The sequence below is a fragment of the Colletotrichum truncatum genome (assembly GCF_014235925.2).
Source record: "Colletotrichum truncatum strain CMES1059 chromosome Unknown Contig_0006, whole genome shotgun sequence".
Classification (NCBI taxonomy): domain Eukaryota; kingdom Fungi; phylum Ascomycota; class Sordariomycetes; order Glomerellales; family Glomerellaceae; genus Colletotrichum; species Colletotrichum truncatum.
The window spans coordinates 2,619,930-2,635,202 of NW_027222403.1; the positions used below are offsets into that span (position 1 = coordinate 2,619,930).

General features: G+C 54.8%; 5 protein-coding genes across 5 annotated transcripts; 2 read left to right on the forward strand and 3 right to left on the reverse strand.

The window, feature by feature from the left end:
* Positions 1-766: 766 nt before the first annotated feature.
* Positions 767-2,448, reverse strand: CTRU02_209990 (GATA zinc finger; the record flags this gene model as incomplete). The annotated part of the gene is made up of 3 exons (XM_036720809.1): positions 767-924; positions 987-2,193; positions 2,368-2,448. 3 exons carry the CDS (start codon positions 2,446-2,448, stop codon positions 767-769), a joined length of 1,446 nt encoding a protein of 481 aa, XP_036587649.1.
* A 3,119-nt stretch (positions 2,449-5,567) lies between these two features.
* CTRU02_209991 (DNA repair protein rad50) lies at positions 5,568-9,549 on the forward strand (the record flags this gene model as incomplete). Its single annotated transcript, XM_036720810.1, has 2 exons — positions 5,568-5,771; positions 5,830-9,549. The coding sequence occupies 2 exons, from the start codon at positions 5,568-5,570 to the stop codon at positions 9,547-9,549; spliced, it is 3,924 nt and encodes a 1,307-aa protein (XP_036587650.1).
* Positions 9,550-10,085: 536 nt separating this feature from the next.
* On the reverse strand, positions 10,086-11,378 carry CTRU02_209992 (uncharacterized protein; the record flags this gene model as incomplete). Its single annotated transcript, XM_036720811.1, has 1 exon — positions 10,086-11,378. The coding sequence occupies one exon, from the start codon at positions 11,376-11,378 to the stop codon at positions 10,086-10,088; it is 1,293 nt and encodes a 430-aa protein (XP_036587651.1).
* A 1,202-nt stretch (positions 11,379-12,580) lies between these two features.
* Positions 12,581-13,513, forward strand: CTRU02_209993 (ribosomal recycling factor; the record flags this gene model as incomplete). Its single annotated transcript, XM_036720812.1, has 2 exons — positions 12,581-12,648; positions 12,724-13,513. 2 exons carry the CDS (start codon positions 12,581-12,583, stop codon positions 13,511-13,513), a joined length of 858 nt encoding a protein of 285 aa, XP_036587652.1.
* A 321-nt stretch (positions 13,514-13,834) lies between these two features.
* On the reverse strand, positions 13,835-15,037 carry CTRU02_209994 (uncharacterized protein; the record flags this gene model as incomplete). Its single annotated transcript, XM_036720813.1, has 1 exon — positions 13,835-15,037. The coding sequence occupies one exon, from the start codon at positions 15,035-15,037 to the stop codon at positions 13,835-13,837; it is 1,203 nt and encodes a 400-aa protein (XP_036587653.1).
* Positions 15,038-15,273: the final 236 nt, after the last annotated feature.

Genomic DNA, 15,273 nt, shown 5'->3' on the forward strand with positions numbered 1-15,273 from the left:
GCTCCCGTACTGGGATGGCCTGATTTGTCATGGATGCAAGATCAGAGCATGCTCAGCTGTATTTCAGGTCTTCAGGGCGCAAACGAGATGTTTCAGCAAACTAACGACTTTCGGGAGTCAACATCTATGAACAAAGCGCAAGACAGTTCGACTGTAATGGTCGAGTCTCGCGTGGCTTGACGTGGGATAGTAGTCATGCTCTGTAGATGCGGCTTCCCACTTAGACCCATGCCTCTTCTTGGGAGTGGGCATGGCTGTCGCCAACTGAAAGCCATCTACGGGAGCCCCTCTTCCAGGAGCGTTCCCATTAGGACATCACCTCTTTCTGCAGCCCACACACTGATGGCCAGGGTTTTTAGCTGACCGCTAGTCGTCCTGCCCTAAGAGAAGACATATCTGCAAGAACACGCCGAGGTGGAAAATGGTTGTCTCGATGCTTGCAGCATCTGGCTCGTTGGGCGACTGCCGCTTGAAAACAATGTGGCTTAAATTTCGCTCTTGAAACTGCCTTGCCGAAATCTCGTGCTCCTTGTCCCATGATCCAGTGTCGTGTTCAGGTATCTCGGTTGCTGCAAAAAAAAAAAAAAAAAAAAAAAAATTGGAACAAGCTGAAAACAAAATGGACGGCCGTATGTTCGTCAAAGTCATAGCCTGCACCGTGCCTTCTTCTAGACGCCAACGCCGGTGGACGGTAACAACCACCACCGCCCCTCTCTGGGGGACCACAAATCGACAGATACGCCAAGTATTGACCCATTACCTAGCCTCAGCTCTGAACTGTTGAACGTTCAACTGCCAGCGAGCCAGATGCATTATTTCCGTGCCGGTTCTTCTTCTCCTTCTTGGCCCATCTGAGACCACAAGCGTTACACAGCGTCTTGGGACCACTTGGGCCTTTGCGCCATTCCGGTGAATCGAGAGTACCTGGAGAGACCCATCAGAGCTCAACTCACCGATAAACCGCTGCAGGTGCAGTTGAAACTTACCACAGTCAGTGCAGACGTATTCTTCTGAAGTCTTGAGCTTCTTCTTCTTGTCGCCTGTTCGAGGATCCCTGTCAAGGGGGATAGCGATTCCGGCGTCGCCTTTGATGAGGGTTGGGCTTGCGTTCCCTGTCGTGATGCCGCGACTTCTTTCTCCCTCGATATATCTCAAACCGGTCAACATTTCGATAGTGTCTGTGTGCGAAGCGCCCTCATACCGGGCCATTTTTTCTTTCAGCGAGTCCGGACGGCTTCCTGCTACACCTTCCAGAGCCTCTTGGGTGAGTGCGACATTCAGAGCGGACGTCTTGTCATTCGAGCTGTCAGCGGCGCGAGATGCGCTCGCCACGGAGGTTGTCATTGTGGTTTCCGATGGCGTTACATCTGACCTGCCCTCCTGGCTTTGTTGCCACTGCTTCTGCGACTCTTCATTTTCCATTTCCTCCTCCCTGCGAAGCTCGGCGATGCGCCTCCTCAATCGCTCGTTCTCCATTTTGTGTTCCAGGAATGAGTCTAGAAGCCCTGCATTTTTTGTAGGGTAGGGGCGCGACATCATGAACACGGCCTGACAGAAGGGAGACTGGTTGTGCGGGTTCGGCGCAAACTTGGCGGCGGCGATGTGGGCATGGCCGACTGACTCAAAGATGGTGTATTTCCCGTCTTTCTTCTTGAACCTAAAGAATAAGCGCAAGGGATTGCCGGAGGCAATGGATTCGTTAAGTTCGGCGACGAAAACACCAACATCGTCTGGGTGGACGAGATCCTTGAGAAAAGTGTCGATGATCTCTTCGGCCGAGTACCCGGTCAGGGTTAAGATGTTGGGCGACACATAGCGTATGCGACCGTTGGCGTCGAGTATTTGGAGAAAGTCCTTGAGCTCTTCGACGACCTTGGCGGGCCAATTCCGCCTCTTTGTGAACTCGGTAAGGGTGCTCCCGGCTTGCTGCAGAGCCTGCGAGGAAATACCACCAACAGGCGGAGGCCCCGCACCAGCGACGCCTGTAGATTCGTCGCCATTGTTTGAATAGCTATTGTTCATGGAATTGTTGTCGTCGATAAGGCCGTCGGGTACGGGGGTGTTGCTGAAGTTGAAGGCGGATAAAGCGTTATCGTCGGCGGGGTTGTCGATGTTCATGGACATGGCGTCAAAGCTCCCGTACACTGTAGGGTCCAAAAGGGACGACATGATGTTGGGGTCGGCTTCGGCCATCTGCATTGCGTCAGCGCGGCTTAGTGGGAGCGGTAAGCAATGGTTTGAACGGGGTTGAGAGGATGCGCCTGGGGCGGGCGGGTCGTGAAGAGGAACGAAAAGAGGAAAGGCGAAGGTGGATTAGGATAGCAAAGTGAGAGGCATCAGACAACAGGGAGAGCGGGTGGGACGAACAGCATCAAAGGCAGAGAAAGCGTCCTGGGGCCCCAAGCCAAACATATTGGCTAGTGGAGGTTGAGGTGGTCCGTGAGACATGGTTGTGGGAGGTATTGTTCCGATGCAGATACTAGCACAGATGGCCTTCTAACAAAGGCATTTGGCGATTTGCGTAGCGACTGATATGGGGCTCCGAGGGGTCGAAGTGCCCCAGCTAGTCACGGTACGGCACTGAAAATCCAAAACCACGTTTGGGCTGTTTGCAAACCAATTCAAACGGCGGCAAGGTTTAGACGTTTTGGGAGCGCTGGTGCTGGTGGTGCTGGTGCTGCAGGGTGAAAGCAACCGCCAGAGTAGTAGCAGTAGAGCCACAAGGACAGCGACAGCAGCAACCACTTAGTTGCGGAGGGCACCGGCAGAGGGTGCGGCAGTGCTGCTGGCTGTTGGCGGTGGTGGTCGGGGGTGTGTCGGAGGGCGAAAAAGCACAGTCTCCGGGAACAGGCCTTTGACTCCGGACGTCTAGAATCAAATGTGAAAATTGGAAAAAAAAAAAGTAGGGAACGGAATATGGGGCTGTTGTGCGTCGACTAATGCACTCCTTAACCATTCATGTCTTTTTTTTCCTGGCCAGGAAGTTCTATTCGCTGTGATGGAAACAAAAAGGAATAATTAAACTGCAGGGGAACGAGGGCAGTATGCGTAGTCGGTGCGGCACAGTGATTGACGAGAACTGACGACAACGTCGACGCCAAGGTTTGATCGAGTAGTGTATTGAGAAAGAGATCCCGAGAGGAGGGGGGCTTCTAGTCATTAATAAAGGGTGGGTTAGATGTCCAGTAGCAGAAACTTCAGTCCAGCTCGGCCTGCCTCAGGTGTGGTGCGGAGCGGTGCGAGTCTTGGAAAGTAATAGCGCGGGGCAGCGGCAGCGGCAGTGATAACAGTTTAAAGACAGCAGCGGTAGAAAGCGCATCAGGCTGTCGCGCCGAGTCGTGTCGAGGCTTTTGCCGAGTTCAACGATGCGGGAGAGCTTAGGTTGTCTCTGTCAAGTCTCGTTTTATCCGGCTATTGCGTGGCGGGAGAGGAAGACGAGGTCGGCAGGGGGTATTTAGATCGCCTCGAGTTTACCCAGCCAAGTCGAAAGATTGGATCGATGCGAGAGAGGCAAGGATAGCGAACAAGAAGATGAAGGGGACCTGGAATGAAAGGGAGACAGATAGATCGAGGAGGGGGGAAAGAAAGATGAGGGACGAGGGGGGGACAGGTAGAGGGGCATATCGGGGCGCAAGGCAAAAGGTAAGTAACGTCGTGGCCAGCGGGAGAGAGAGAGAGGGTAAAAAAAAAAAAAAAAAAGGAAAGAAAAAGAAAACAAGGCGATGATATCCGTAGTGGCACCCTGTAGTTGGTAGTGGTCAGAAATGGAAAGGAAGAGGGAGGCCAAAGTCAAGGGGACTTGACAAAAAAAGATGGGAAACTGCAAAATGGAAATGGAGCACATGGCAATTTTGCGTCCCCAGGACATGGGAATTCCCCTACTCCTGGACCCCTCCTTCCCTCCGTAGCAGTCAGGTACCACTGTTTGTACACCTTGCTGTACCACCATAGCGAATAGTAATAGGCTGCGAAGCCCCTGTGCGGTCCCCTGGGGATTGGGCTGCTGCAGAGCATCAATTGACCGCCCAACGCCTTCTACCCTCCCTTACAGCGGGCACGTCATGCCTCCCTCCATGGCCGTCCTCAAGGCTGCACACGGTCCAACTGTCCATCGCAATGGGTTCCAGAGCTGCTTGTCCAGGGGCGTTGTACAGCGATGATCGTTGCGACTCTGTTACTGGGATGCCTCCTCCCGGAGCAAATGCCCCGGGCACTGTAGACCTTTGACTGCTGCGGGGGCTGCGTTTGGGTCTGTCAAAACAGCGTATGGGGCCACAAGTGGGGACGGCAGGCTGCTAAATTGTTTGTTTTTCAGGGTACTGTGGAGCTCTCACTCTTACGGCGTCTCAGTCCCCACCCTTCTGCAGTCCTTTCCCTGCACCCTTCATGTTCCTTCAGCGTGTCCGCTGCGGCGCGGAGCTGGGCAGCTGGGCAAAGTCCGGAGTGCCTGAGAAGAGAAGCCCAATTTCTCCATTACTGGAGCCAAGTATGGAGAGTTTGACCACGCATGTCCATGACCATTACTTCCCGTTGATGCCCGCATGGTTTTCAAGCGACGGATACGAGCATGGCCATGCTATATGGATATCCTATGTCGTAGATTCACAAAACTTCACATCCTATCATCTGTCGTACTGGGCCTTTTCGGCTTGCTGTAGAACACCAACATTCCGTCATTGCCGTTGCTTATTCACTTTGTTCATGTAGCCGTATACTGACACGCCATTGTCTGCTGTTCCTGAACTAGCCATATGGAAACTTTTAATGGTAAGGCGGCAGAGACAACCTCGTTTTGGGTTGCAGAATGGTCTAAACTTTCAAACTCACCCAGAGCAACACATCTTCTGCCTCGCCTGTGTACCTTGGTTCTGAGGGAAAACCGTAAAGTAAAACAGATGAGTGATAAATGAATAAAAATTAAAGCAAAAGAAGTTGCAATACTAAAGGCATATCCATCCGTCGTATACGTGTATGTATACCTGCTACTGGCTTCTTGCGTAAGACCCAAAGAAATAGATCAGAGCAAGCATGGGCTGCATCAATGACGTAGTTGAATCCATCCGCTTACTAGTAGGAACCTTTAAAACAGGTCCGCCCGATTTAGTGTCTTTTTTTTTTTTTTTTTTGTGCCCGTGATCAGCTGTGAACTCTTGGGTTCCATTCCGATTCCAAACCCCAGGGGTCGTGGTCCGGCTTAGGGGACCTGCTTTGCGCCAAAACTTCGGCCGAGCGAAACTGACCAGCTAGACCCTGCATCTGCATGCCATTGCATTATACATCTCTTATCTTATCTCACAATCCCATTATCTTATCGATGAGCGCGCGAGGTCACGCTTTCTCGCACCTCCTCGCCGTCGCGTGTCGGTGCTTTCCTGCGCGTTCCAGCCCGCACTGGTTGCCCGTCTCAAGGCAGGCAGCAATCACCACCTCAAGCACAAAATAGAGCCTCCACCCCCCACTTTGATCTTGATTTGAACTTCACCTTTGTGTGCCTTCATTGTACCCATCACAAGGTCGAATTTCTTCACTTGCATGGCGCATGGCCTTCTGAGGCACACCCCCCAGCCATGTCCAAGATCGATAAGCTGTCCGTCCAGGGCATCCGCTCCTTTGGCGGCAGTCGCGAAACCATCTCCTTCTACACGCCCTTGACCCTCATCGTCGGATACAATGGCTCGGGAAAGACTACCATCATTGAGTGTCTAAAGTATGCCACCACCGGCGAACAGCCCCCAAACAGTAAAGGGGGAGCTTTCGTTCATGACCCCAAGGCATGTAAATGGTACTCAGAAGACGCCATGGAAACCTTCGCTAATTCAAATCTCATAGTTATGCGGAGAGAAGGAAGTTTTGGCTCAGGTCAAACTGGCCTTCACCTCGACTGGTGGCCTTAAGTTTGTCGCCACGCGGAGCCTTCAGCTGACCGTCAAGAAAACCGCCCGATCGCTCAAGACCCTCGAGGGTTCTCTGGCCTGCAACAATAATGGCGAACGTACCGTCACCTCCTCCAGGGTCGCTCAAATGGATGAATGGATTCCGAGGGAACTTGGTGTATCCAGAGCCATTCTCGATTATGTCATCTTCTGTCACCAAGATGAGTCCCTCTGGCCCATGAGCGAGCCAGCTGCATTGAAGAAGCAGTTCGACCAGATTTTCGAGGCGATGCGATACACAAAGGCCATCGATAACCTGAAGCTTCTCAGAAAGAAGCAGGGCGAGGAGCTGTCGAAGCTCAAAATCTTTGAGGAGCAGGATAGAATCAACAAGGAGAAGGGCGATCGGGCCGAAAAGCGCTCCGTAGCGCTGGAGGCTGAAATCGAGCAGGCGAGGGAAAAGTGCAATGCGCTGTCGGCTGAAATGGAAGAACTCCAGGAGCAAATCCGTGAAAAACATGAACAGGCCAATAGTTATCTGAGCATCGTCAATGATCTCACATTCAAAAAGGACCAGCTCAAGTACCGTGAGGGTGCCATTGCTGACCTTAAGATGACTCTTGAGGAGCTCTCTGAAGATGACGAGTATCTCGAAAACTCGCTTGCCCAATACGAGGAGCGCATGTCCCGATACCAGGAAGAAGCAGACCAGAACAAAGCCCAGTACTCAGAGCTGCAACAGAGCATGGCCCAATCTCGCAAGGAGCTCTCTACCAAGCTAGCTGAGCAAGGCCGTCACGAGTCTGACAAGGACAAGTATGAGCGACAGCTTCAGACCCGCATGGAGTTGGTTCGGAAGGCGGCAGAATCGCACGGCTTCCGAGGCTATGATGGCGACCTGAAAGACAGCCAAATCAGGACGTTCAACGAGCGAATACAAAAACTTTTGGCTGACAAGAAGCGCGACTTGGAGCGGGTGCAAAAAGAGAATGCTCGAGAGCTCGACCAAGCAGCAAGCGTCATTACCGAGCTTGAAGGCCGCAAGGCCACCATGACACAAAACCGTGTGTTCGCCAAGCAGCGGTTGAGCGCGATCGAGAAGCGTGTCAATGTCTTGCAAATGGACATCAATCGCCTAGACATTGATGAAGGTGCCAAAGCCATCTTGGACAGCCAATTCGAGGACGTGGAAAGTCGACTGCAAAAAGCAAACGAGGCTTTGACAAGCGCCGACTTCGATACCCAGCTCCAGCAAGACAATGAGAAGCTCTGGCAGCTGGAGAGCGAAAATGAGAAGCTGGGACGTGAACTGATTGAGTGCACAAGACTGGCCTCAGAACGGGCACAGTTGGATCTGCGAAAGAAAGAGTTGTCGGACCGCAAGCGCAAACTGGACACCCTTACGAATACGTGGAAGCCCAAAATCGACACGCATGTTGGCTCCTCATGGCAGACTGATACTCTGGAGGCTCAGTACCACGACGCTGTCAAGCGCCAGAACAAAGTTCTTTCTGAAGCCCGTCAGAAGCGAGACTCATTAAGAGACAAGCAACAAAAGGTCGATTACCGACTTAAGAGCGCCAAAGAAGAAGGTCAGAAGAAGACGGCCGAGGCCGCTCGTTGCCGAGATGCTGTGGTTAGCGCCTTGGAGACAGTTCGAGACGGAGCCACCATTGACGACTACGAAGAGGAAGTCAAGTTGCACGAAGAGGATGTGGAAACGTACACTACTGATATCAGCCTGCTTGATGCGCTGGCCGACTATTACCGTGGCTGTCAAAAGACGTTGCAGGAGAAGAACAAATGTCGACTTTGCGATCGCTCATTCGATGACAAGCAGAATGTTGCCAAGTCCCGCTTTTCAGACAAGCTGGTCAAGTTTCTTGACCCTAACAAGAAAGAGAAGGCAGAGGAGGATCTTGCCAACTCAACCGCCATCCTTGGCTCGCTGCGCAAGGTTAAGACTCAGTACGAAACTTATCAGCGGTTGATGCAAGAAGTCCCCGGTATTAAGGAGGAGTCTTCATCGCTGGAGGCCGAGTGCGAGGCTATGGAAAGACAGCTAGAGGAACACGATGCCGTTGTTAGCGCCGAAGAAGAAAAGCTGAATGACATTGAGTCTCTGAACAAGACCGTCATCAACATCACACAGGCCGTCAAGGATATCAAGGATTCTGAGGCGCAAGTGGACCGGATTATGTCTCAGCAGTCATCCAGCGCTGCCAGCCGGAGCGCTGATGAGATTCATGAACTGCAGGCCTCTTGTAACGAGCAGATCAGATCTCTGAAGAGCAAGATCTCGAAAATATCGACTGACCGACAGCGCATGAAAGACCAGCTCAACGCGCTCGAGCTGGAAAAGAGTGAGCTGAAGAACAAGCTTAGCAAGGCCCTCAACCAGCTGGAGCGCAAGAAGGATTTCCAGAACCAGATTCAGACCTTGAAGGATGACCAGGCCCACCAGAAAGAGTTGATCAGCAAGGCGGATGAGGAGTTGGAGAGCATTGAGCCCGAGATCGCCGAGGCTAGATCAGTCCGAAATGATATTCTGGAGCGTGGTCGTACCAAGGAGCAGGGCATCGCAGAGGAGCGCGACAAGGTTGCTGATTCCGTCACTGAACTGAAGATGGTCGAGAGTGACATCCAAGACTATATTGATAGAGGCGGGCCTTCCGAACTTGCGTCAAACCAGCGTGCGATTGCTACTCTTGAGAAGTCCATCACCGCGCTTGACAAGGAGATTTCGGACCTGACCGTGCGGACCAACAAGCTGAAGCACGATATTGACAACGGTGACCGAAAGAAGCAGAACATCAGCAACAACCTGAAGTACCGCCAGAACCTACAACAACTGGAGATCCTCCGACGGGATATTCAGAACTTGCAGGCCCGTGATGCGGACGAGGACTACAAGACTCTGATTGCGGAGGCAAAGCAATTAGAAAACCGCCACAACAGGCTCGTTGCCGACCGCGGCTCCATCATGGGCCAGATGAAGACTAAAGATGAGGAACTGGGCCGGCTCATAGCGGAGTGGGAACAGGAATACAAAAATGCGGCCAAGAAATACCGCGAGTCGCACATCAAAGTCGAGACTACCAAGGCTGCGATCGAGGACTTGGGCCGGTACAGCGCTGCTCTGGACAAGGCCATCATGCAGTATCACAGCCTGAAGATGGAAGAGGTGAACCGCATCGCTGGCGAGTTGTGGCAGAGCACCTACCAGGGTACCGATATCGACACCATTCTCATCCGCTCCGACAACGAGAACGCGACCACGGGCCGCCGCTCGTACAACTACCGCGTCTGCATGGTCAAGCAGGACACCGAAATGGACATGCGCGGCCGCTGCTCCGCGGGTCAGAAGGTGCTGGCCAGTATCATCATCCGCTTGGCCCTCGCCGAGAGTTTCGGTGTCAACTGCGGCCTCATCGCCCTCGATGAGCCGACGACCAACCTCGACAAGGACAACATCAAGAGCCTGGCCGAAAGCCTGCACGCCATCATCAAGGCTCGCCAAGCGCAGAGCAATTTCCAGCTGATTGTTATCACGCACGACGAGGAGTTCCTGCGACACATGCGGTGCAGCGACTTTTGCGACAGTTTCTTCCGGGTTAGGAGAGATGATAAGCAGAATAGTGTCATTACGAAGGAGAGCATCACGAGAGTTTTGTGAGGCGCTTGTGCGTGATGTATTTGGCGTTTACGGAAACGGGAATGGGCATCTGGGCTTTGGGCGGATTATAAAAGCAAGGCGTCCTGGATGTATTTTTTCCCCTTTAAACTTTGAGCTGCTTCACTTACCCTGGAGCTGTAATGATCAAGCTCCCCTCGGTAAATGGGACGTATAACGGCTCGCATAAAATGCAAAGCATTGTCAATAGATGTCAAAGCACACTTGAAGTGAATCGTGGAAGAATACCAACTCATGCGTGACGATCCGAGCCTTCGTTCATTATAATTCCTCATGCAATGCCGTAAACCCTAAGTCATCCTCCATAACGCTTTGGAAAACTTGGACGACGAAAAAAAAAAAAAAAAACGCGAGCATGGGGTTCGATGAAAGCGGTTCATGGTATCATATCTCTAGCTCCCCCTTCCCCCTAAAGAATACGCGACTTCTCCTCCCCCCCCTTTTCCCCCTGGATTCTGTTTTGTGTTTATTATTTCTTCCCCTTTCCATGAATGCAAGGAGCCTGTGTCTTTCAAATCCTAGCTACTCGCCTCCGTAGCCTCGGTCTTGGACTTTTCTTCCAGTGCTGCCGCATCTGTAGCTTCCTCCTTGGCTCCGTCAGAATCCTTCACTTCTTCTTTCTCGCCATCAGCCTCCACAGACTCGGTGGCTTCTTCCTTCTCATTGCCGCCTTCTTCCTTGGCCTCTTCTCCTTTTCCGCTCTCGGGCTTGACATCTTCGCCCGCCGTGGCGACATCACCTTCGCCCTCCTTGATCTTTTTGCTCACGACACCCTCCAGCTCCTCGTTGGCGTCCCGCTTGGGATGCGACGTGGTGCTGGCCTCTGACGTAGCGTCGTCCGCGTCCTCTGTCGCCGCGGGAGCATCCTCCGTCTGGGCGTCCTCGGGCGGCGGGGTGGCGCGAGGCTCGGCCTTGCGGCCCACGGCAGCCTCGACGTCAATCCCCTGCATCTCCATGCCCGGTCCGCCGACGTAGCTCGTCGTGACGCTCTGTGGGCCGAGATCGTCGACGCCAATCTCTTCAGGTCCGCGAGCGTGCGGGGTCTCGTTATCTTCTTCAGCCGCAGCAGCGGCGGTGGCCTGCTGCTGCTGCTGCTGCTGCTGCTGCTCGGGGCTATTGACGCCGCCGTCACCCCCGCCGCTGGCGCGAAGGGCGGCGGCCTGCAGTTGTGCTTCTTCTGTTTGTCGCGCGAGTTGGTTTCTTGGAACGACGCCCTGCTCCTGCTCCTGTCGCAGTAACTCACCTTGCGTTATGCCACGGCCTGAGGCGGCGGTGCCGTTATTGCTAGCGCCCATGGACGGTATACCGTTGACGCTTACGCTGACGGTTTCGATACTACCGACGCCGTTGGGGCCGTCGATTGTCTCTGTCGATTCGGTGCGGATCTCGGCCGGGCCCCCGCCATTGGACGAGGCCGGCGAGGAGGAGCCGGGGGAAGGGCGGCGCGTGAGCCAGGGAATAGGGGTTAGTAAGGCACCGCCGAGAGCCTCGTCCGTGCCGACGGTCGAGGCGACCGAGTTCGTCGAGTTGCCCCAGGAGACGGCGGCGGCTGGGTCTTGAGGCGAGCTGCCGTTTGCGCTCACGGTGCCGTTGGAAAGCAGCGTCATGGCGGATATGTCGGGCACCGCGGGAGGGAGAGGGTAAACGTTTGCGCCGCTGGTGACGTGGACGACGCGGTCGACTGCGTGGAGGTACGATGCCAGGTGGCGGTAGTGGCGGCGCGGCTCGAGAACGAGCTCGGCCAGACGCTGAATGGTGTGCGGCGGGTACTTTGGGAACGTCGAAAGGACCGAGTTGATCTCGATCAGCATCGCCTCGATCTGGGCCGGGAGGGAGCCCGAAGCAGGAGCTTCTGGCTCTGGCGCTGGCGCTGGCGCTGCTGTGGCGGTCGCATCGCTGTCGGCAGTGGAAGTCGGGGCGTCCGGCTGGTTGTTCTCCTTGTCCGCATCCTGAGACGAGGGCACGCTGCTGGGGGGTTCAACTATGATCGAAGAGAGCAGCGGTGGATGTTGTTGGCCTGACGGGTTAATGTGTTGACGAGGGGGTGGCAGGTTCGGAATAGGAAATTCATGGTGGGCGATCTAGAAACATTCGCAAAGCGAATATGTGAGCGCGCCCTGTGGGAGGCCAAAGAATCGGACAGTCTGAGCTGGGGGTGACGGGGGAGGGAGAGGGGGAGGCGCCGGTCGGGGCATACCTTGTCTAGCCTCGTGATAATTCCTTGCGACAGAGCTGGCCATAGACCGCTGCACGAGCACAGGTTAGTTATCAGACTTGGGAAGTGGTTGAGAGTGTGATGGAATCGTTGGCTCACTAGTCCATCTGGCCGCCCGAGGCGACCGTTCGCAAGAGGTCCTCGTCGACCTCAATCTCCATTGTTGACGATGAGGGTGTTGGGTGAGTGGGTGAAAGATTAGCCTTGTCACTGACGTCGCGTGCTTGTGAGAAGGCGCAACTGGCGGAAGCTGCAGAGATGCGCTTAAACGGGTGCACCCCGCGCCAAAAATAGCATCACTGTATAAGGGTAGATGCAATTACAGGGAAATGTGATCCTCAACCTTGTGAGTTTGGTCAGCCTGCATTAATGACTTAATGATAAGTGTTCTGAGTGTCCTATGAATGCTGAGAGGTGCTGAATGTATGTTATGGAAAGAGCAAGCGTCTTAGCGCATCAGAGGGCGGGTATTTGTGCTGGTTCTCACAAGTGTCGCCAAAACACCAAAAGAATGAGTGAGACGTTGATCGATGCAGGGATCGAACCTGCGATCCTTTGCGATTCCAATGCATCTAGAATTAACTCTAGAATGCTGTAAAGCAAATGCCTTGACCACTGGGCCAATCGACCGTCGTTATTTGATGATAAAATGAGTCAAAACATCGTCTATATACCCCTGTTTGCAGGGATGAGTGGCCGAGTTTGCCGACTCACCTCTGTACGTCACATCAGATGTTGTAGCTGCAAACGGAGCACCCAGTAGCAAGAGCATTTACCAAAAAACCAATTGTCAACAAAATGCGAGTTCTCAGAGCCTCCAATTCGCTTCTACGGAGTGCCAATGGCCTCAGACAAGCTTCACGAAGGTAAAACACTCACTCTCATTTTCACCCTCACTCTCACTCTCAACCACAACAAACACCGATTGACCAATTTTACAGCCAGCAGACACCACTGGCAACTCGCCTGATCGCAGCATCAAGCGTCCCGACCGCGCGCCCCTTCTCCCACACCACGACCCTCCAAAAGAAGAAGAAGGCCCCGAGCTACCCGACCAATGACTCTCCCGACGTCGTCTCCCGCACCTCCCACGCCGCGCCCGCCGAGCACGAGTCCGACCCGGACGACGTGCCGGGGTCGAAGCACCCGAAGCCAGACCCGACCGAACCCCTCAACTTCGCCGACGTCGCCTCGCGCTTCCAGAGCCTGGCAGCGTACCACACCGAGATCCTCAAGAAGCTGCAATCAGGCGACCGCTTCTCGCCGGACGCCATCGGCGCCCTGACGATCCAGCCCTCCAAGAAGGACCCGTCGACATACCCGCTCCGCGAGCTCGCCGAGATCGTGCCGCGTCCCGGCGGCCGCACCGTCTCCCTGTTGCTCCACGAGAAGGACTACGTCAAGCCCGTCATGTCCGCGATCCAGGCCTCGGCAGACTTCAACCAGCAGCCGCAGCGGGACCCGGACAACGAGCTCGAGCTGATCCTCAAGGTGGAGCCCCAGAACAAGGACGTCGTCGTCCGCCGCGCAAAGGACGCCGCGCAGGCGTGGAGGGACAAGATGCGCACCGCCACCGAGAAGCGCAAGAAGGTGCACGCAAAGTGGCAGAAGGACGGCAGCATCGTGCCGGACCTCAAGAGGCGCGCCGACAAGGAGCTGCAGAAGTTGCAGGACAAGGAGATGAAGGCTGTCGAGACGGCCGAGCAGCAGGCTGTCAGGAAGCTCCAATAAGCAAGAGATTATTCTACGGGACACGGTAGTTGAAAGGTTAGAAGACATATATGTACATTACCATGTTGAAAATGCAACAAAGAATTAAGAGTCTTCTCGGTGGTGTTGGAAAGAAAAGAAAAAAAAAGTGTGGTTTTGCAATACTAGCCTCACAAAGTCAAAATCTGTAGTGTACAGTTGGAAGAGACTTTGATATCTAAATGTACAACATGAATGTGTGCTTTTCAGGTCCCTAATCCTACAACGCAGCCCCTCCTCCCTCCCATCCCGTTCGCTCGCTTTTTGTTTTTTTGTTTTTTCTTCCTCGAGAGACAACCCACCTCAAGCCTTTGCAGCCTTCGCGGCCTTGCCCTTGGCAGGAGGAGGAGCAGCAGCAGCAGCAGCAGCAGACTTGGCTCTAGCGACAAGCGAGGCAATCTTAGCATCAAACTTCTTTGAATCGTCCAGGTGATACGACGAGTTGTGAATGATACCCTGAGCGGCCATCTTCGCCGGCTCCTTGCCGACCGCGACAGACTGCGGCGCCTGGTGCTTGCCCTTGATGGTGCGCTCGACAATGTACTCCCTCACGGCCTTCTCGGCGCCCTCCTCCAGCTTCGCCTCGCGGATCGCCTTGACGTAGCTCGACATCTTGTCCTCGGGCATCTCCTTGATGGTCTTGAGGAAATGCGTCTTCTCCTCGATGCTGCTGAAAAAATGCACACCGTTGCCCTTGTACGCGAGGTCCTTGGCAACGTGCTCCGCCAGCTGCCAGCTATCGGGCGAGTAACTCGCGTTGCCCGCGACGTCCCTCAGCTTCAAGAGGACGGAGCTCTCCTTGGCGGTCACGGATTGGCCGAGGGCCAGCGCGGGCGTGAAGCCGAGCAGCGACTCTGCCGTCATGGAGGGCTTGAACGCCTCGGCGACGCCGTGGTCGCGGCCCTGGTACCACGCGTGCTCCTCCGCCGTCTCGGGACGGTAAAACCGCTCCCACTCCTCCGCGCGGTCCTTCCTCTCCCTTGGGTCCTCCTCGCCGTCCCTCCTTCTACGGGGCGGACGGCCGCCACCACCACCACCACCACGACCGCCGCGACCGCCTCTGGCGCTGCCTCCTCTTCCGCGCGCGGCGAATCCTCCTCTGCCACTCTGGAGCCCAGGGCGTCCTCCTCGTCCCAAACCAGCGCCGCCGCCGCGTCCTCTGAAGCTCGAGGGGACCTTGACAAAGTTGGAGCCGCCGCGGGTGGGTAGGGTCTTGATGTCGATGACCTTGGGTTTCGCGGGGGCGGCGGCAGCATTGGGGCCACCGGACGACAGAGGCTTAGCATTCGAACCTCCTCTCAGCAATTGACCGATTTCGCTGGCGGCGGCGCGGGATCGCTCTCGTCCGGTCGGCTGTCTAGGGGCGGCGCCCTTCTCATTGCTGCTAGTGTTGGAGGGATCGGCGGCGCGCAATTGCGTGGTGGAAAAGGTTCGTATGCACGTCTTGACGGCAACGACGTCTGGCTTTATCCGGCTGCCGGCCGATCGCAGAGCCTGCTGGTGCATCTTTGTTTGGGGGGAGTGGGATCGACGACAGGTCCGCGATCAATGTCTGTCTGGAGTGGTGAGCTTCCTGATCCTCGACCTCGACTGACTTGGAGGCGTCTGAAGCTAGAGAAAAATCTTCGTTACGTAAGCTTCGAAGCTGGCCTGTGCGCAACGTTAGGGACACGGGCCAATGCCCATTCATGGGCACTTGATCGGACGGATGGCACAAGATAACAACAAGCATCTCTTCTGAA